General features: G+C 37.2%; 3 protein-coding genes across 4 annotated transcripts; 1 reads left to right on the top strand and 2 right to left on the bottom strand.

Annotated features, from left to right (window-relative positions):
* Nucleotides 1–675: 675 nt before the first annotated feature.
* Nucleotides 676–1,713, bottom strand: LOC104121193 (15.4 kDa class V heat shock protein). Its single transcript, XM_009633125.4, has 2 exons — nucleotides 1,195–1,713; nucleotides 676–1,057 (listed from the first exon to the last, which is right to left on the bottom strand). The coding sequence occupies exons 1-2, from the start codon at nucleotides 1,334–1,336 to the stop codon at nucleotides 786–788; spliced, it is 414 nt and encodes a 137-aa protein (XP_009631420.1). The 5' UTR covers nucleotides 1,337–1,713; the 3' UTR covers nucleotides 676–785.
* A 1,847-nt stretch (nucleotides 1,714–3,560) lies between these two features.
* Nucleotides 3,561–6,475, bottom strand: LOC104121192 (uncharacterized). Of its 2 annotated transcripts, none has more exons than XM_070195659.1 (2): nucleotides 6,286–6,475; nucleotides 3,561–5,616 (listed from the first exon to the last, which is right to left on the bottom strand). In XM_070195659.1, the coding sequence occupies exon 2, from the start codon at nucleotides 5,580–5,582 to the stop codon at nucleotides 3,684–3,686; it is 1,899 nt and encodes a 632-aa protein (XP_070051760.1). In that variant the 5' UTR covers nucleotides 5,583–5,616; nucleotides 6,286–6,475; the 3' UTR covers nucleotides 3,561–3,683. The 2 variants fall into 2 exon arrangements, with proteins under 2 accessions (XP_070051760.1, XP_009631418.1); XM_009633123.4 differs by having other exon boundaries at nucleotides 3,561–5,597; nucleotides 6,268–6,475.
* A 2,239-nt stretch (nucleotides 6,476–8,714) lies between these two features.
* Nucleotides 8,715–14,882, top strand: LOC104121191 (polyadenylate-binding protein RBP45-like). The gene is made up of 7 exons (XM_009633121.4): nucleotides 8,715–9,184; nucleotides 10,844–11,312; nucleotides 13,677–13,732; nucleotides 13,807–13,937; nucleotides 14,016–14,112; nucleotides 14,199–14,372; nucleotides 14,575–14,882. The coding sequence occupies exons 1-6, from the start codon at nucleotides 8,891–8,893 to the stop codon at nucleotides 14,346–14,348; spliced, it is 1,197 nt and encodes a 398-aa protein (XP_009631416.1). The 5' UTR covers nucleotides 8,715–8,890; the 3' UTR covers nucleotides 14,349–14,372; nucleotides 14,575–14,882.
* The last annotated feature ends 6,390 nt before the right edge of the window (nucleotides 14,883–21,272 follow it).

Raw genomic sequence — 21,272 nt, forward strand, 5'->3', positions numbered from 1 at the left:
CGATAGACCCTCGGCTCCCTCCCTCCAAGAACTCTCCACCTTGCTCTTGGGGTGACTCGAACTCACAACCTCTTGGTTGGAAGTGGAGGGTGCTTACCACTAGAGCAAACGACGGGAAAGTTGAAGATATTTTGCATCTTTCTATGTTCTCTTTCTGCAATTACAAATTGAAATTGGACACCACTATACACCTCCTTAATTAATTAAATTCAACCTCCAATGGTGCATAAAATTCTGAATCTATCATTCCCAGATTTTCCTTAGAGAGCATTCATAAGATTTGGTTTTCTTTTTTTATTTAATTTTCTTTTGGGAGGATGGACCATGTAAAGAAGAAGGGATGGTTAGAGGAGAAGAGATTTAACCCCTGGCATCTTCTGCACCTTGGGTGATGCAGGGTAAATAGACTCCAGTCTCCAGGCCATAATTTTGTTACAGAGATATTATTCACAAGCTTAAAAGTTTTTGGAATGACAACAAATTTAGTTTAAGGATTATGAGCCGAGGGTCTCCGGAAAACAGCATCTATATCCCTCCGGGATAGGGGATAGGGTTAAAATTTGCGTATACTCTATCCTACTCAGACTCCATTAGTGAGATTCTACTGATTGATGTTGTTGTTTTTTGTTGATTATCATGAATCTAAAGTATGTACAGATACTCAAAGAGAGCACAATCTTGAAATCATTATCTATTCCTGAGCAATGACCATTCCTCCGGAAACAATCAATGCTTACAAGATTAAGTATTACTAATATCAACCAATCTTGTTTGGAAAAAATATATCAAGCAGCTCTAGCACCAAGATTCACCATCCTTTCTGGCAAGTCAGCTGGCTCAATGAAAAATCCCCTTCTCACAAGTGTTCTTGGAACTGTGACTGTGAAAACACCATCTCTATAACTAGCACAAATTCCATTCATATCCACCATTCCAGGTAGCCGAAATTTCCTCATGAAACTCCTTGTTGGTTCTGTAGTTTCATTGGCAGCTTCAGTTCTTATTATCAGGTATCTTGAATCCTCAACTTCCACCTTTATTTCCTCTTTCTTCAGACCTATCCAAAAAACAAAAACATTCATTCAAAACTCAAGAAAATTAATACCCGATACAGGACAAAGTAAAGGGTGTTCAAAGGGGGAAAAAGTCTATTTTAAATCCCCTACTGAATTTTGATTCTTTTTTTTGTTTTACCTGGAAGATCAGCAGAATATATGTGAGATTCAGGGGTCTCTCTCCAATGAACATAATTCTCAGGAATGAAATGATAGGGAAAGCGGAGAGGAGAGGTGAAGAAAGAATTCCATGTTGAGGGGTGGAAGGTTGAGAACTCCATGTTCTTGGAAAATAGAGAGAAGAGGATTTGGGAAGAAAACTTGGTGGCTGCAACCTGCAAGAGAGGTTGGTTGTGTTTTAGGGGATGAAAAGAGTGTTGATTTTGACCTTATATAAGCCTAGCCAAGATTGGTGGCATTGGTGATCTTGTTAGGCTTTTCATTAAAATAATGATTGGCTCCTCAATTCTTTGAAGGGAAAAAGCAAATATATCTATCCTGAACAAAGAGATGCATATGAGTTGCTACTTGCCAGTTTGGGTGTCTAATAGTGAAGTGACAAATCCAACCCAATTTTAGAAGAATCAAATAAAATAATTAACTACTTAGACAAGTGGGAAATGTTTCCTCTATTTTACTCTTTTAGGACTTTCGGAGATGATTTCCTTTTTACTTTAAGATTCTCTTGAGATCATTACATTATAACCACAAACAAAATTGTTCAATGGGAGAATATATATTGAAAGAACAAAACCATAGAATACAAAAGCAAAACAACCTTTTTAATATAACTAACGTTGAGAACTTCTACAAGTTCAATATTGAGACACAAATCGTCTACACCTATGACTTCTTTTTTTTCCTTCCTTTTTGGATTATGGGGGGGGGGGGGGGGGGAGGGATTGGATTGTTATCACTCACAAGAAGGATTATATAATCATGAATATTGCTCCTATCAGTACAGAAAAGAAAAGAAAAAACTTAAATAGAACCTAACTAACAGCCGAAGTAATCCATAAGGTAGCATGTTTATTAACGATTTCAGCTAAGGACTAGTAGTTCAACGGATTCAGTGGGATTATGAGAACGAAGAGACTATGTTTGATTCTCATCTATATTTTTACTGATTGTAAATTCACCTTATATTATTTAAGTTGGTGATTGTAATCACTTACTCTCTAAAGTTCAACAATATACTTTTGCTCATCCCTTATTCCATTATGTCAATTTTTCGCTGAATTAAATATGAAACACTTGGATTGTAATATATAAGAGGAAGGACGATAAAAAGTTTCAAAATATTTTTACCTTTTAGTGTTTGTTCCTTAATGTCGTAGAATTTTCATAAAATTTTGTACGAATTCTCAATAACCAATTTTTACATAAATATATATTAACTTTATTGATTTTATAAACAATTATCCACAGCTCTTTTCTATTTTATCTTCACTTCTTTTTAGTATTCAGAAAATTTGAAGGTGAGTGGGATGCGAAGGACAAAAGTTGAAGTCGCCTGATATTGATCAAGTTGGATTGCACTTTTTTTTAGAAAAACAAAATAAAAACTTCCAAAACTGGTCATCAGGACTCAACTAATAAAATGTACTACCATTGATGGAAACAAAACACTGCTAGGTTACTACCTCCCACTAGCACAAGCACAAGCACGAACAATCACCTTGCCTTACTAATATATGAATTTAGTCGCATTGTCTTCCTCCAACAGGAAGGAGAGCAGCTGATTTTAGGGATGCCCATTTGTCCACATCAAAAGAAAAAGAATCAACTGATTCTAGGGATGCCCATTTGTCCACATCAAAAGGAAAGGAATCAAGGATATTACGTGGCTATTACGCATCAAGGGTGCCAGCTTTCGCCACCTACCTGATAAGGGTTTCTATCCAAACTAGTGCCTTAAGCAGGAAGGTGGTTTGTCAATTTGAATCTATTTTCTTTATGCTACCGAAAGACGGAAAAGGGAACCGACTCGTTCCTTCCTTACGGAGGTGGTGGGACCTGTTGGCATAATGCACGCGGGAACGTGGGAATTCGAGGTCTCATGAACTACTACTAAAAACCAACTTTTTTTTAGTTTTGTTTGTGGACAAACGATATCGGGTCAGGCCTATGACTAGATCTTTTAGTATCAAACCTCAATTTCTTCTTTTGAATACTACTTATAGATAGTTTTCAGAAGAAAGGTTGGTTGCATACCTGCTATAAGGGGGGTGCCCACTAAATCTGTCTCCAACTAATTTCATTTTAGTTTCGTTGCGGGCCAGTGCACCGGTAATTCTATCCTCCAAAGTTTAGGGAAATGGAAGAAATCACATGGTAGCTTTTTTGGTCTCAGCTAAAATTTCTCCGGAATATACCGTGGTAGTCTTACAGATATATAATATACATCAGACCGATGAACAGAATAAAAAATAAAAGTTTAGTTCACAAATAATAATCATTTGATGAAAGAAACAAACCCAGATTCCATATACGGACTGAAAACAATTTCGCTGCAAGGCATTTCTTTAACAAGTATCCCTCAGATGATCAACATACAGCTGAATATTGACAACAGTGTGCAAGACTTGGGAATTACAACATCAACATGGCTTTAGTGGATATCCTAATTCATGTATTTACTCCTAACAAAAAACAATTGCTATATGATGGGAAATTAGTGGAAGTGCCAAAAATCCTCACAGGAGAACGGAAAGGATTTGGTGTTACAGGATAGCTAATATGTAACCCTGCAGCGCGAAGAACTTGTTTACTACTTGAGCACGAAAGTTCGGACTCATTGGTGAAATAAGCTGGAACGTTCATGGATTTTATCAAGTCAAGAGCTCCACCCCAACACGAATAGCTTCCTAACCCGCAATTCAAAGACACGATAATATGAGGAGTTGGCAGATAGCTGGCTTCGTCCTGGTAAAGACCCCTTACAAGGTTTACCCTCACTCTGCTACCTATTCCAGAAGTTGTCCCGGATAAATTAGTGGGGACTTCTGGCCCGACCATTATTATGTGTATATTGCCCATCCCATGGAGTAGATGACCAATATCAGCAAAGGCTGGCATCCAATCTAACTCACCTTCAGGTCCAATGTAGTGGAGTATCACCTCTTTGTTCTTGAGTAACAGATTCTTTGAGCTGATGTTGAGTGCTGTCAATATGTAATAGATTGTCAAGGGATGAGACAGAATATCTGCAACGGGACTCGTTAGTGGTAATGACCGGAGGCTGTAGTACTCTAGCCAACCAGATAAGAAGACTGAGCTTAATATCCCATCTCTAAAATGATTATGAAAAGGTGAATCATGAGGGTATTCATTCTCGTCCAAGCCGCCCCACGAATCCCAAAGTCTACCCGGAACAGGAAGAAGACCAAACGGACAATGGAAATAACAATTACATTTTCTTCTCCACATGCCTTTCTGGTGAATACCAAGCGATTCAAGCCATTTACAAGGCTGCTCAGCAGAACAATTAAAGATGAAGATCTTCATTGCCAGCTCTTCTTCTCTTTCCATCATGGCCCTGTAAAGTCCGCAAACATCTTTGTGCGCTTCCTTCCAATGCTGCTTCTGGCAGACGGAACTGCAATAGACCACCGCAGAGCAATGACCACAGTAAACTGACTGTTCTCTGCTGACCTTTTCCTCACACAGCATGCACTCCCTCAAACAGACAGCTGCATTTGATTTCACATCAATAAATGTCTCCTCCATTTGCGCTTCGGAATGCTTGGTGGGAGTGGAAGTTGATGACGAGCTATACTTTTCCTGATATCCTCGACCAGGAGGGTGTGAAATTGTTACTGCCACAAGATCATTTCCTTTGGCCATTTCAGCAGGCCATTGAACATCAACAGTTTCAATAAAAGGTTCGAAATATATCACTCTAGACCACTTTGGAGCTGCTCCATAATCTTGCTGAAGCAAAGGGTGCAGAAGAGAAGCTCCTTTCATTACTGCATACACAAATCTAAGCTCTTCAAGTGTTGGATTCCTAAACTGAAGCTCGCCAGTGTTTGTGCAGCGGCCAACGTCAATTACTGGATATCGATCTTCACCTGAGACCTCCAATGCCAACGATATAACAAATCTCTTATTTGAAGGGAGCATCACAGAGTCCAGGTCATAAGTAACCCGCAAAACCTCAACATTTGGAACCCGAATTGTCTCCCTAGGACCAGTCATCTTCTTCGCATCATTTTCCGACCTAAACATATAAAGACCTATATCCCCACCATCCCCACCAATAAATTGGATACAAGAAAATGGCTGTTTTTTGCCAGACCAATCTGAATCCTTCCCTACCCTTACACCGAAAAGATGACTTGGGCGCAACCGCCTCCAAGGATCAGTCCTATACAAAGCTGCAGCAGCTCTGTATATAGACTTAATGAAAGGCGGTGCAATACCATCTATCTTCATAAGATTGGTTCCGGATCCAGGACCAAGTCCAGGTCCAGCTCCAAATTGCTCTTGAAATCTACCAAACGCATATTTTAAATGCACATCCATCTTAATGACTGACACCTGCAAAACTTAGATGTCACTCAACTCACGAAAACCAACCAACACCATGCATAAGTATATCAATAACAACAAATGCAGCAGCAAATTCAAGCAGAACAATGTAGTAATCTGTAAGAACAATTTCAAACTAAACACTGGTCCTTTTGTGACATATCATTTTGAATGACAAACCGAAAAATTGAATAAGAAAACGTGTTGCTCTTGCTTCACCATATAAAAAATTCTATAATTAATAGTACCAAGAAAAGAGGTTAAAAGGACAATTTATTCATAAATTGAGCAACGCAACAACTGCAGTACCAAATTCAAGCAGAACAGTATAGTAAGATGTAAGAAACAATTCAAGCACCAAGACTGCTCCTTTTATGTGATATACCATTCTCAGGGACAAACCCAGAAACTAAATTATAAATATTTTTAATTTTACTTTATCGTATCAAGAATTTTCTACCAAACAGTAAACAAAGGTACAGGGAAAAATTATTTCTGGGTATTCCTGAAATTTACTTGAAAACAGCATTCATAAGTTTATAAGTATGATGAAAAGATCGTCCCAGCTAAGTGAAAATGCAGAGAAGAATGCTTCATTAATTTGGTGATAAAATAAAAATCGCTAGTACTAAAGCATTTAAGTTGGAATTTCTTGATATAAACAAGATGGCAATGTCACCTTGATAATGATTTCTACTGAAGAAAGCTGCGATCTTTAGCTTTCAAATAACACAACAGTCAACTTAGAGTCAAGATCTGCTGACACTGACAAGAACTGTGTCTGAGAGGAATTGGAAATGGGAAGATCATCGTCGATCAAGTTGAATGGGCTTGATGTTGGGCCTAAGCTTTAGTAATATGGACTTTCTTGGGTCGCTCAGAGTTGTTGCCCGAGGAATTTTTCTTTCCTTTTTTGCTTACATAGTAGTAGTAAGACATATAAAGGCATTAATGGTAAGAGTCCTCCTATTTAACATTTCTCGAGGTGAAACTTTGATAATGAAGTGTCATTTCATATGAACACCTTAATCCTCGTAGTAGACCTTCGAGAATATGATCAAATCTCTGTATAACAGTTTATTTTCATATTTTTTAGTTTTTACGGTTGAATGTATGTTATAAACAAAAATAATTTAAAAATTAATTTTTTTAATGTTACATATAAAATATAAGAAAATTATTCAAATTTAAATACTCAAAAAATATAGTATAAATTTTACTAGTTAAATATTAAAGAAAAGAAACACATTATTAATAAAATTCGTAACTAAATGTATAATGATTTAAACTCTAAAGCATACATTTTAAAGCTACTAGAACTCTAGAAGATTAAATTATTTCAAGATTAATGGGAAAAATCCGTAATTATAGCTTCTTTCGTAGATTCTAGTCTCTTACAAATAATATAACGCTTCAATTAGCAAAGATTTGTGTCCAAACTTCCATTAAAAGGATATCTAATAGCTTTTCCTTGAAGACAATCTAAGAGGTTAATAGTTGAATCTTCTATCTCGGTCCAAGTAGTAGAAGGTTGAGGTCAAAATCTTTAAACTGATTATTTGTGACCTTATTAGAGATTCTATATGGATATTATACATTAGTAATTTTACAAAGAGCGTACTGGTGTAAAGATGGATATTGCTTTTATAGGCAAAATGTTGTTATAGAGAGGTAAAATATAACATAAAAAAATAGTTTATAAAAAAATTGGTTTTTATAATGAATGACTTTTATATGAAGATGATGTTATAGAAAAGTCTGACTGTACTTAAAGAAAAAGGGCACATAAAATAATTTTATTTTTAGTATCTTTTATGAAGTATACAAAATTAGCTTACTTAAAAACATATTATTCGGCACACTAATGTTTAATTGTATCTCCATATATATTCACTATTCACTATGTGAGAGTAAAATTCACAAAAGTATTAATAGAGTATTAGTTCCAGCGCATATCCAAACAGTTTAATAATAACATTAAGTTATAGATTATATTTATTTCGACAATAATTCATCTTGTATTTCTATATTAAGAGATGTGCTTACAATTGTACAATTCTTGAACCTTCAAGAAATATAGATGTTGTATCTCTTAATGTATTTAATATGTAACTATCTGATGTTGGATATTGAAAAATCAGCTATGATTGAAATTGATGTTATTGGAATATTGAAAGATTGACATATTCCTTACAAAATAAAAATGTAAGTAAATTACCTAAATTGGCCGAGAAAACACAATTTTTAGTAACTTATTAGTTAAATGTGTTTAGTTAAATCACAATGACTTTAAAATTAAAAATGGTTGTTACCTATTGTATTGTATCGTATTTTTACTTTAAATACGATGTTTGTTTTGGTTGTTACTTATATTTTATTGTATCGTATCGTTAAATTCGTCGTTACAATATGCCACTTTATGTAACGACTGATTTGGTGTGGTTGCGTCGTTATCTTATCTTTTTCTCTCATCCCACCTTTCATTATTATTAAATATTTTTATTTTATCATTTACCCTATCTTTTTATATAATAAATTTATTCCGTATCATAATTTTTCTTTATAATATTGCAAATTTATTCTTCATATTGCCAGTGCATGATATCATGAAACAACGGCAAGCGATACAATTTATCCAAACATTATATTCATCAAACGATACAGTACAATACAGTACAATACGATACATTATGAAACGATGTATAACAACCATCCAAACAAGCTGTAAAAGACCCAAAGGTCGTTTGGTAGGAGGTATCAGAAAAAATAATGCAAGTATTAGCTTTGTGCATTACTAATCCCTTGTTTGGTATATTTTTTCAACCAAGTATTAGTTATACATGCTATTTGGTATTATACTTTGTATAACTAATACATAGCAAACCATGGTATTAAACAATGAAATATTTTTAATACTTGCATAAATATAATTAAGGACATAATTGCCCCTAAAAACTTATTCCAAATACTTTCCACCATATTTTAGAAGTCATTTCTGTCAACATCTAATATTGTTAGAAATTATACAATATTTTAAATCAAATAGTAAATAATAATAACAACATAATTGATTTCATTATTACTAATACAAACATTATTAATACATTGCCCAAAAGTACTATAAATATTTTTGAATATTCTCCTCGTCCTACTCCTAGCAAAGCCGAAGTCCAAGAAAGGCCAGAAAATATCTCATCCTCTTCGCCCATTGTATTCCCTTCTTTGTCTCTCCACATCCAAACATCCTTATAGGGTTCCGCCGAATCCCAACCACCCTCTCTTACCCCCCAATCTTCGCCACGATGCAACCAGCAAATACCATGGTTCCACCACCACAACAGTACCAACAGCAGTGGATGACTCAGCAGCCGCCGCAGTATCAGGTTCCGCCGCCTCAGCAGCAATCTGGATATTATTACCAGCAACAGCCGCAGCAGGGCGGAGTTCCTCCACCTCAACAACAACAGCCTCAGTATAACGCCTCCGGTTCTGTTCAGCCGACTACCGCTGATGAGATCCGAAGCCTTTGGATCGGAGATCTTCAGTTTTGGATGGACGAACAGTACCTCCTCAACTGCTTCGCACAAACTGGAGAGGTATGCCTCGTATACCAACAATCTAATTTTTCTCCTTTTTATCGTTTTGCCGTACGCTGTGATATAGATTTTTGCCAAATTTTGGATTCATAGTAATTGTTGTTTCATGGAATTTCTCGTTTTTGTTTTAAATTTAAGAGGCTTTATGTGGAAGATTTGATCTTTGTTATCTTCCGAGAGATTTTCAAGTGTTTGCTACATTCAGATATGAATATTTTACTGAATGTTTATTTGTGAAATGTGAATATGATGGTGTTTGTATTTAGTAATTCTGTTGGGAAAAGGTATGCTACTCTGCTGTAGTTTGTAATCAGTGACTTTTGGGTTAGATTGTTGGTGAAAGGTATGTGAATAAGCTGTAATTTGTATTCAGTAACTCCTCTTACATTGTTGGTAAAAGGTATGCGACTGCACTGTAGTTTGTATTCAGTGACTTCTATTAGTTTGTTGTGAAAAGGTTTGTGAATATGCTGTTGTTTGTATTTAAACTTGTGTTACATTGTTGGTATACAGTGTGTGAATGTTCTGTTGGTTTTACGTAGTAACTCGTGTTATGTTGTTGGTAAAAGGCGTGAGAATATGCCTTATAAAAGGGCATGAACATGCTATAGTTTGTGCAAGTAAATTGAATTTCCTTGTTGGTAAAAGTATGTGAATATGTTGTAGTGTGTATTCAGTAAATTGTATCACCTTGTTGCTAAAAGCTCGTGAATATGCTGTTGTTGTGTTCGGTAATTTGTATTAGAATGTTGGTAAAAGGTATGTGAATGTGCTGTAGTTTGTAGTCCTGAACTTGTACTAGCTTGTTGGTAAAGGGTATGTGATTATGCTGTAATTGTATTCTGTAACTTGTATTATGTTGTCAATGAAATGTGTTAAGGTTAACCATATCTAGACAAGTAACGTAAGCCTAGAGGAAAAGTACCCTCCACCTCCAGCCAAGAGGTTGGGATTCAAATTACAAAGGAGCAAAGTGGGAAAAGGGCCAGTCTTGACTCTTGGACAGGGTTGTTAGAATTACATAATTAAATTTATAGGAGACAATTTGAACCAGGAATTTGTGCATCTTTTTAAATAAATGATAGTTATGTTTTAATTAGTTTGTCGAAGTGGCTTGGGATTATCTTTTGGAACTATCAGCTGCTGTCTAATGGTTGCTTTTTATCTGCTAATTAAGCTGTTCTTCAGTTGAGATTCTTTTAATGTGTAACAGGGGTAAAAAATTGGATAGTAATTTTTGACCCTATAATTGGTGGCTATACCTGCTGATACCTGCCTCTGTTGACTATGGGTATTGACACTGGAAAGGATTAAGCTGAATGCGTTTTCACTGCATCTGAGATATTGCAAGAAGGGGCCTAATAATCCATAAACAACCTTATCATAAAAGTAAATCCATGTGCAATCCATACACAACCTTATCAGAAAAAGTAAATCCATGTGCAATTTGTTTATGCTTACCGATTGTGTGATGGTTGACTTTATATGCATGCTTGTGTGAGTAGACAAAATAAACACAAGCGCTCTTTCCCCCTCTCTATTTATTTTTTCTTGTATCTTATACTGTATGAGCAGTAGTGTTACTACTATTAACAGTCTTCTTTCCCGTTCACTTTTTAGGTTTTTTAGGAGAATATTAACTACTTGTCTCTTGCGTAGGTGGTCAATGCTAAAGTTATCCGTAACAAGCAAACAGGACAGTCAGAGGGTTATGGCTTTGTTGAGTTTAATAGCCATGCTGCCGCAGAGAGGAATCTGCAAGCATATAATGGGACCTTGATGCCTAATACTGAGCAAAATTTTAGACTTAACTGGGCATCACTCGGCTCCGGTGAAAAACGTTCCGATAATGCTCCTGAATATACAATATTTGTTGGTGACTTGGCAGCTGATGTCACTGATTACATGCTTCAGGAGACATTTAGGGTTAACTATCCTTCTGTGAGGGGTGCTAAGGTTGTAACAGATAGGGCCACAGGGCGCACCAAAGGTTACGGTTTCGTTAAATTTGGGGATGAAAGTGAGCAGTTACGTGCTATGACAGAGATGAATGGACAGTTTTGCTCGACCAGGCCCATGCGGATTGGTCCTGCAGCTAACAAGAAGGGTATGGGTGGTCAGAGTCAAGGTATGTCTCAACCCAGTTGGTACTTGTACTGCTTTATGTGGTAATCTTTTACAGCAGTTAAGCGAAATGTATCCAGCTTGCTGCTTGATTGCTTGCTTCACTTGGGTTGTAGATTTTGGATCTTTTTGTCTTTTGTTTAGTTGTCATAAAGTCCTTCAATTGTTAAGTTTTGATAGTTTGAGGATGCTGTTGCTTTATTTTGGGCGGAGCTGATGTCTATTTTTGTTTTGCTCGGCCATGCGGGTGTCATTACGTTTCCTTTCATTCCATTATGCTCTTGAATTCTTGATGAGTATCCAGCTATCCACATCATTTCGTTCCAGTTGTTAAAAACTTCCCCTTGAAATATTAAATCTCATAAAACTCCGCTTGTCTCCAAGCAGGATGAATGGGAGGCTCTATGATTTAAGGGCCTGGATGCTTGTTTCAGCTGAAATGAATACCATTTAGAACGTGGTTTGGCGTAAGTCAGTTCATTTAAACGTGGTTAAATTTCGTTATGTGGGATCCTCGTAACTTTTTTATTTTTATTTTGCAACTTATTCCATTACTCCGCACTCCTTCCGTCAGTTTATTTTTCCTTACTTTTCAGCCATTTTGCTTTATCTTTACTTTTCAGCCATTTCACTTTATCTTTACATTTCCACCATTTTATTCTTTAACTTCATTATCTTGTTAGCCTGCCTGAAGTTGAACTTAATCTTCATTATTCCTTTACGCTTTCTGGTAGTCTCATTCATTGATTTAGTTCCTAGTCCTGGATCCATTCATCTCTTAAGTCTGCTTCATCTACCTCATGAACTTGTTTAGTAAATCCCCTTTACAGGGGCGAGAACTTTCCTGCCACCATTATAATCTTATGCTGCCATCATATGTTTCTGTTTGGTTCAAGATTTGGTACTCATGCTTTCTTTATGTGACACTATTACTAGTTGAAGGAGTCAAACCCTTTTTTCTTTAACTACGATTTTTTATTATTTAAAATTATCAACCATTGTGGCTTGTAATAATTTTATATCATTCAAAAATCTGTAAATTTTATTTCAAAAAACTTGAAGAATCAATGCCCAAATTCATACTAAAACTAAGTCCTTTGACCCTGTATATTCCGAGCCTCTTCTCATGAATGGAACAGAGGGGTTATAATTGTTTTTAGCTGGCAGCTGTATGTACAGTTACTTGGGTAGTATTTTTCTTTTTGAAGGTTTATTTTGATAAAATTTGCCACTAATATTCTGAATCTTTATCTCATGGAGAGTTTAAATAAGATGATAATGAGGTTGGTTTTAGGGTTTCTTTCGCTATGATCTCTTGGCTGACGTGAATCGTCTTATGATTGGATTTCAGAATATTGCACTTGAATAGTGCCTTTAGATTCTACATTTAATTGGTTTTGATTTTACTAAAAATGAGTAAAGGATAGAGATTGCTTGGAGCGCTCCCCCCCAACCCCCCCCCCCCCCCCAAAAAAAAATACACACACACACAAAAAATGTTCCTCTTGGTGCCTACTACAAAAGTTGTTTGGTCGTGGAAACTACTAACCCCTTTTCTGCCTTTTATCACCTCTTGTTTAACAGTCGTGTGATTATAATTATCTTAATGCATGAGATGGGATGTAATGAGATAATGCCATGTAGGCTGGGAAAGTTAATGAGATAATGCCATGCAGGCTGGGAAAGTCAGGAAATTATTCAGAAACTGCAGGACACCTAGTGGTGAATATACATCTTGAGAATATTTTTTCTACTTGTTTACTCATATATTGGTCTTCATTTTGTCCCTTCGCCTAACTGTGGCTATCCTTGACAAATTTGAAACATAAATGTCTTCCTGCTTCCATACTCCCACAAGCACATCTGAAATATCTGTTGTGTATGCAAAGTAACCTCATGTTTGGTTATCCAACAGTTCAGATATGTATCCATTTCTCAAATGCTTGATTGCCTCTCTAAACTGTTAGACATGCCTCCTGACTTTTAATGGTTTAGCCAAATGCCTGTCAGCTGTTTAGTCAAATGTCTGTCAGTTTGTGTTCTGATGCATATTCTGTTTCTTTTGGGACCTGTAGGAGTTAACAGTTATCCTTCTTGCTCTTTTGGGGCTATGCAATCATCCGACTGATGCATGATGTATATAATTGTGAAATGACTGTTTTATCTCTTGAATCATATGTAAAAGTATTTTGTTATCAAGAAAGTTGTACACAGTTATTTGTATTACTGATGGTGGTAGTCCCCTGGCTGACCTTTGCCTTCTTGTGATAGTTTATGGTACATAAGCTTGTTCTTTTGTATTCCATCTTACTCATGAAGCATAAAATTCTCCTCCCTCTCCCCTCACCTTTGCCTCTTTCTTTTGCAGCTTCGTATCAAATTTCACCTGGAGCTCAAAATGAGGATGACCCTTCTAATACCACTGTCAGTACATTTCTTTCTGGCAGAATTTGACATTCAGTCAGCCTGTACTCATATCCAAATGAATTTGGTTGCAGATTTTTGTTGGGAACGTGGATACCAATGTAACAGATGAGCATCTGAAGCAGATTTTTGGACATTATGGACAGTTGCTTCATGTAAAAATACCAGTAGGCAAGCGGTGTGGCTTTGTTCAGTTTGCTGACAGGTACAGTAATATGCCTTCTGAAGATGATCAATCTCAATGCTTGGAGGCTTAACACGTGAGCCATCATTGTTATTGCAGAAGTTGTGCTGAGGAAGCTCTACGGTCACTAAATGGAACTCAGCTTGGTGGACAAAGCATCCGTCTTTCCTGGGGTCGTAGTCCAGCAAACAAGCAGGTTATTTAGTAACGCCAATATTCTAATTTCTGGTTTTGGCACTTCTCGGTTGGTCAATAAGAACTATGTGTTTCTGGTTTGTGCAGCCTCAGGTTGATCCAAACCAATATGGCGGTTATTATGGGTATACACCTGGATATGAGGCGTATGGTTATGCTCCACCTACTCAAGATTCAAATCTATATTATGCGGCGGGCTATGCAGGATATGGGAATTACACACAACCTCAACAATAGCAGCAAATGTTGCAGCAGCCTCAGGTTTGATGAACCCGTTGAGCTTATTTGAATTAAATGAATGCAACATTCTTTTAGGTTATTAATATCTTTTAGCTGTTGACTGCTGCTTATCTTTTCTCCACGATTTTGTTACTGGTTTAACTGGGGAACAAATTTAAACTATAACAGCAACTCATTGAAAAATGATGATGTATTCGATACTCATTTCACTTTGTTTTTGCAGTGATCTGCTGGTCGAATGAATTGCTGAGTGCTTCATTGCATGACTACTTACTAGCGTTAAAAGGGGAGCACAGGGGATTCTCAGTTGGAATCCAGATGTAGGCTAATTGTTGGGGATACAATATATTTCACTACTTTTTTTAAGTTTATCGCCTGCCCTTTGTTTTTTTTATGTTTCATGAAGCACTTTTGTTTCTTAGATATGAGATCTACATATACTTGAAGACCTCGGAGAGGTAGAGGGCATTTGTTTATACATGTATGTGCTTTGTTTGCTATTCTGACAATGCTTAAAACTTCATTTTGGCAGACGGTGGTTGACCTTTCAATAGTGGCCAATGGTTTTCTTTAAAGATAATTGTATACATAATAATCATTTGGGTGACTCGTTCTCCGATGTATTCAGATGAGAAGCTCAAAAGGCATCGTTTTAAGATCCTAACTGACTTCAAGTTTTCTGTCATCTTTTGGATTCCCTGATGCTATGCTACTCTCCATGGCAGATATCTTCTGTGTTAGTGTCATATATTAATGTAGGAAAAACTTTAGATTGGTGCCAATTGCCGCGTGATCTGGTTAGTGTCAAATTGTCAATCATATGGAAGCCTCATGCGATCCTAGGTTGAGCTATTACTTGGTCACTCGATTTGGCGATATCCGAGGACGATGGCATTTTACAGTGGAAGTATCCAGGCACCGTATTAGTAATGTGTAATTAGATAACCTCTACGAAAAATGTAAAAATACACATCAACTAATTGCAATACTTTTGACAATATAAAACTGTTGGAGCAGAGAAACCATATTAACTAACTTTCCAAATAGTGCTCGTCTCGTAGAAGACCTAATGTTATGGTTAGATAGAAGGAATAGGAAGTGCATGTGAGTGAGTCCAGAACCAAAATGTGGTATTTTTTTACTCAAACGGTCGAAATGCGTGAAAAAAAAAAGATAGTGACCAAAATATGTATAACGCCCTTTTAAAGGGCACTATACCTTAATGGCCGTTTGCCCGTTAAGGTATAACGCCCTTTAAAAGGGCGTAATACATCAGCTTGAAAAGAGCGGGAAGGTATAGCGTCGTTTATTAAGGCGCTATAGTATAACGCCTTAATAAACGACGCTATAACCTACATAAAAACCCGTCTCCTTTCCTTCCCCACCAAACCAGAATCCCCCCCAATTAAAAATTAAAGAAACAGCGGTCCCCCAATTAACGACCAAAAAGGCTCGAGTGGAGCCCATCCGCCCCACAAAAAGTAAAGATTCTCGGTTTCACATCCTAGCTAAGGCGTTATCTTGTTGTGGGTTGCTCGTTTCGGCTCCAAATTGCCAAATCTTCAACGTTCCAAAAACCTTAAATCGAGGTATTCCGACTTAGTTTTTGTTAAAACTCGTATAAAAATGCATATTAGTTATTTTTAATGTGCTCTATGTTGTTTTGCGATTTAACTATTTTGTTATTTTTATCCGGATTATGATATTAGTGTGCTAAAAAAATTAGTAAAAATAGAGAAATTATTTTTAGTTATTAAAAAAAATGATAACTAGTTACTTTTTACTGTGATATATGTATTTTCGTGAATGTTTTGTGATTAAATTTATTTGTTGTTTTAATCCGATTTAGATTATTTAATTGCTTAAAGACTAGTAAAATAGATAAATTGTTACTTTAGTTCCCTCTAGTGGTATCTTTTGGCCTAATGTAGTGCTTGTATTTGTAATGTAGTACCCTTTTAGCGTTTAGCGTTGTAAGATGTAGTGCCCTTTAGCGTAGTATTATTATAGTTATTGAAATTAATCATTTAAGTATCTATTATACCCAAAAATACGTAAAAAAAAAGTTGATAGTCAACAATCATAAGAAAATAACATGAGAAAACAAAAATATTTTCTGGACTAAGTATGCGAAAACAACAATATTTCCTGCACTAAGTATGAGAAAACAACAATATTTCCAGGATACCTTGGCGCTACTGGCCTCAAATATCAAGCCCGGAACCCATATGTGAATATTTAATAATTAAATCTTGTATAATTATGAAAATTAATTATTTAATTTTATTATAGTAAAAAATAAGTGAGTCAAACAAAAATATGTAATAATAAAACTAACATATAAAATAATAAAACTAACATATAAATTAATAAAACTAACACATACAATATTAAACTAACATATAAATAATAAACTAACATTTAAAAATAACAAACATTTTGAGTGATAAATCGAGATAATTTTCTCATCATGAACACAAGAATTCAGGATATCTTGGTGCTACTGGGCCTCAAATATCGAGTCCAGAACCCATGTGTGAATATTTAATAATTAAATTTTGTATAATTATGAAAATTAATTATTTAATTTATAAACAAACATATAAAATAATAAAACTAACATGTAAAATAATAAAACTAACATATTAAAGTAAAATAAAATCTCGGACTTGCCAACCTGGATCTACTGTTGTTACTGGGCGATCATAGGTCGTCACACATATGGGAGGGACAGTTACTGGCCCAGACGTTCCGTGCCAGGAGAGTAAACGATATGTGAGGCTTTCTTAGGGACCACCCTCTCTATCCCCGTATAGTCAGACGCCTCCAGGATACATGCTTTTATAGGATTGCGTAGATCGGCCGACTACATCTTGATTGGTCATTGATGACCCTGATAGAGCGGTGGCGACCGGAGACACACGCATTCCATTTGCCCATTGGCGAGACCACTATCACGCTTCAGGACACCCTGTTGCTTTGCCGAATGCCATCAGAGAGTACGGGTTTGCACTACATGGAGATGCTGCAGCGGCTCACCGATTTCCAGCCACCGGATGAGACTGCACTGGTTGGGGTCAGTCGTCTGCAGTTGACGCCCGTCCAGCAGTATTTGGAGGCATTGCACACCGACATCACAAATGATACACCAGAGCTTCATATTCACCGTTACACGAGGTTGCTGCTCCTTCTTATGTTTGGAGGGGTTTTGTTCCCGAACACTTCGGGGAACCTAGTCAGCTTGAGATTTCTTCATCATCTTGAGCGGCTAGATGATTTACATCAGTACAGCTGAGGTGTTGCTGTTCTCGGTTACTTGTACATGCAGATGTGTCGGGCGTGCATGATGACGTTGCTGAATTTTTGCCGCTGCTATAGGTGAAAACATAGTTGAATACTCTATTCATTATAACATATCCAGTAAACATATACCTTAAATTTTACGTCCACTTTGTATATTAGGTTTGGGCTGGGAGCGATTCCTGCAGTTGACACCATCTCTACCACCCTTAGCTCCGGGTGTACGACCTCCGTTTCTCCCTCTAGCTAGGAGGTGGGCTGATAGTTCAAACACAAACTCTGTCCAATTCTAGCAAACATGATTTGTAGTATTCCTGGTTAATGTGTTCATCATACCATTCCTCAAACATACAATGATTTCCGTCATTGCGTCCAAATAATTGTTGACACATCCAGAATCTGTGCCCAACATTACCATCGGACCAACATGCCCTCAAAATCGCACGTTTGCCACAATAGCACCTTGGTTGGTCATTGCGTCCAGACATTTGTTAATGCAAGAAAAATGAAAAATTTATGGAAAGTTTTGCTATTTATTTTTGTTAAGCGCAAATAATAACTAAAATGCGCTAGTTATTTATAGGCAAGACAACCCACATAACGTAGTATTTCACCGCGCTATGCTTCGCGTGTTAAAGATTTTTTCGGGTACAAAACAACTTTTCGAGAAGATAACTTTTGCAGGCGAGCAGCTTTTCACGTCGACAAGACAACACACATAACGTAGTTGGATACCGCGCTATGTTTCGCGTGTTAAAGATTCTTTCAGGTACAATACAACTTTTCCAGAAGATAGCTTTTGCAGGCGAGCAGCTTTTTCAGGTCGATAAGACAATTGTTTTTTTTAAAATGGGTTTATGTTAGATTGTTGTACCGAAGTATATCAATAAGATTTAACAGCAATAGAAACATAATTTTATTTCATACATTCTGTAAGATAAACAAGTACATACACCTATTATAACCACATTACGGAAACAAAACACTACGTGTATCCTTGATAGTTGGACACATTAGATGAACTTCCACCAGGAGTTGGATTACCACCGCCACCCAAACCAGCTGAAGGACATTTACAACGATCGTGTCCTGTTTGCGAGCATATGCCACATATGCGCGCATAAACGATATCACCAACATCTATTTGGTTCCGTATACACGTTCTTTTTTGCACATGTCGTTGACGTACATAGTCCTTGTTACACACCATTTTAAATGGTTCCGGCGGCCAATAATGCTCAGCACCCACTGGCTGCAACTGCCCACTATAGGTGTTTAAGTAAGCAGCAACACTATATTCTTTATCAACGTAGTTGGTTGCCCCTAAACCTGTATGTTGAAAGCACTTGATGGCATGTGAGCACGACAAGTGGTAGATGGACCATTTCCCACAAGAGCATAACCTTCTGGCTTCATTTACGAGGTGTGTATTATTCCCCTGGTTGTGATGGATAGCGGTGCGAACTTCAAAAATATTTCGCTCGTTGCAATACTGCAAAAATGAATGCCAATGTGCTCGCTTCCTGTATTTCTCAAATCTTTTCATTGGTATTAGCATAAATTCAACACCTCTTTCCATCAATGACGATGCACCTCTAGCCCTTTCAACAAACCTCTCTGCCATCTGCTTGAATGACATCCGCACCATGGCAGTGACAGGCAATCCTCGTGCAGACTTCAATAACCCGTTGAAAGACTCTAACACATTTGTAGTCAGAATTCCCCATCTTCTACCACCATCCGCATGCAAAGTCCACTTGTCAAGCTCATGTCGCATCAACCAACGATGGGCTCCCTCATCTTCCTGCCTGATAGATTCCATGCGCCTCCTGAATTTATACTCTTGGTGATCTATTGCAGCCATCCACATTAAATCATGCAAATCCTTGTTGGGATATGCCTTCTGGAAATTGGCCTTTAGGTGCCTCACACAGTAACGATGGTAGGTATACGGTTCCTGCCATGCACGCAAATTCTGTCCATAACTTAAAATACCACTATCCCGATAAGATATTAGACAAATACCTGAACGCTGTTTGATAACGTGCTCTTTCAAGTGGTTCAAAAATAGTGTCCACGTCTATTGGCTTTCATTGGCACAAATAGTAAAAGCTAAGGGTAGCATCTACTGCAACAACGATCAACAACTTAATATATACTTACCATAGACATGAGTGCCGTCTATGGATATTACCGGCCGGTAATGCAGAAAACCATCAATTGCTAGTTTAAATGCCCAGAACACATATTTGAATATATGTTCTCGTATTCCCGGACTCTGCTCAAACTTTCATTCAACAACAGTCCCGGGGTTAAAGTGCTACAATGCGGCCATGTACCTAGGTAGAGATGCAAATGACTTATCCTAGTTACCATAAACAATTTCAAACGCACGTTTGCGCCCGAGAAATGCCTTTCTTTTGATAATGGTGCACCCATATTCCAGGAGGACGGATGTAATACACTCTTTGATCTTGTACCTTATGGAAGTCAACATCCAAGTTGAAGCGATTCCCATTGAATGTGTCCATTTCACAATTGTGGGTGCCAATATATTTACCCACAACCCACATATTTGATTTTTTCTTCGCACGCAGCATTCAATTACAACCCGTAAATCATCTACGGCAAACAACCTTGTATACATCCGGAGTTGACTCCCATACCTCATCTCACGACACTCTTTTACGCTGTACATTCTCACCGTCCTACTTAGGCGCGCTTTATCAGGAAGGTTGTAAATCATCTACGGCAAACAACCTTGTATACATCCGGAGTTGACTCCCATACCGTCATCTCACGACACTATTTTACGTTGTACATTCTCACCGCCCTGCTTAGGCGCGCTTTATCAGGAAAAAACATACCCTTTTACAGCAACGTTGGTCTAGACTCATCCCACATTACTGTCCGAATTTCGTCAGTATCCCTTGTGAGGGCATCCACATCCGGCATACTTGACAAATGATCAAGGTAGGGAATCTCCCTGGAATGAAATGGCACGTGAGACTCGTACACTCTTGGTCTAACGGGGGGTGGACCATGCTCCCTCGTCAAATCAGTTCCAACATTCTCTTCCTCCTCATCATCACCCTCATCAAGGAAGGGTGTGTCATCTTCGGACTCATCGGCATTGTTGTCATAATCACTGTTCTCTTCCTGACTCTGTGCATCTGCCAGATCCCGATTAAATATATCGTCTTCGGGCAATTGAGTAAGGACAAGACGTTCAAGTTACTCGTTTTCACTGCACAACCAACAAAATAATGAGTTACTCAAATTGATAAATATTTACATATAGCTATATCACTTCACTTACAAATCGTAATGTGTTGACATCCCATGATGAACATTATCCTGTTGGTGATACTCCAGGATTGACCACCATGATCCAACACACCAGAACTACGCATATTCTAACTGGGCGTTGGTTCATAACTTATAAAATTCATATCTGGCCAATACCCCCTGTAAAATATATGAGTGTTAATACAAATTCAATACAGCAAAAATAAAGATTGTAACACAAAGAAAAATTAAAGTTTACCACTCGTCTTGTGGATCATGTAAAGTAGGAGAGAAATTATTTCCTCAATCCTCATTCGCCCGTGGAGATAAATT

The sequence above is a fragment of the Nicotiana tomentosiformis genome, chromosome 2, assembly GCF_000390325.3.
Source record: "Nicotiana tomentosiformis chromosome 2, ASM39032v3, whole genome shotgun sequence".
NCBI lineage: Eukaryota > Viridiplantae > Streptophyta > Magnoliopsida > Solanales > Solanaceae > Nicotiana > Nicotiana tomentosiformis.

Bases quoted from the DNA above. Each gene is read 5' to 3' on its own strand.
- LOC104121191 (XM_009633121.4), top strand. From the start codon at position 8,891: ATGCAACCAGCAAATACCATGGTTCCACCACCACAACAGTACCAACAG. The intron at 9,185-10,843 runs GTATGCCTCGTA...TCTCTTGCGTAG, and splicing joins GCTTCGCACAAACTGGAGAG to GTGGTCAATGCTAAAGTTAT. The intron at 11,313-13,676 runs GTATGTCTCAAC...TTTCTTTTGCAG, and splicing joins TATGGGTGGTCAGAGTCAAG to CTTCGTATCAAATTTCACCT.
- LOC104121192 (XM_070195659.1), bottom strand. From the start codon at position 5,582: ATGGATGTGCATTTAAAATATGCGTTTGGTAGATTTCAAGAGCAATTT.
- LOC104121193 (XM_009633125.4), bottom strand. From the start codon at position 1,336: ATGGAGTTCTCAACCTTCCACCCCTCAACATGGAATTCTTTCTTCACC. The intron at 1,058-1,194 runs GTAAAACAAAAA...TTTTTTGGATAG, and splicing joins ATATTCTGCTGATCTTCCAG to GTCTGAAGAAAGAGGAAATA.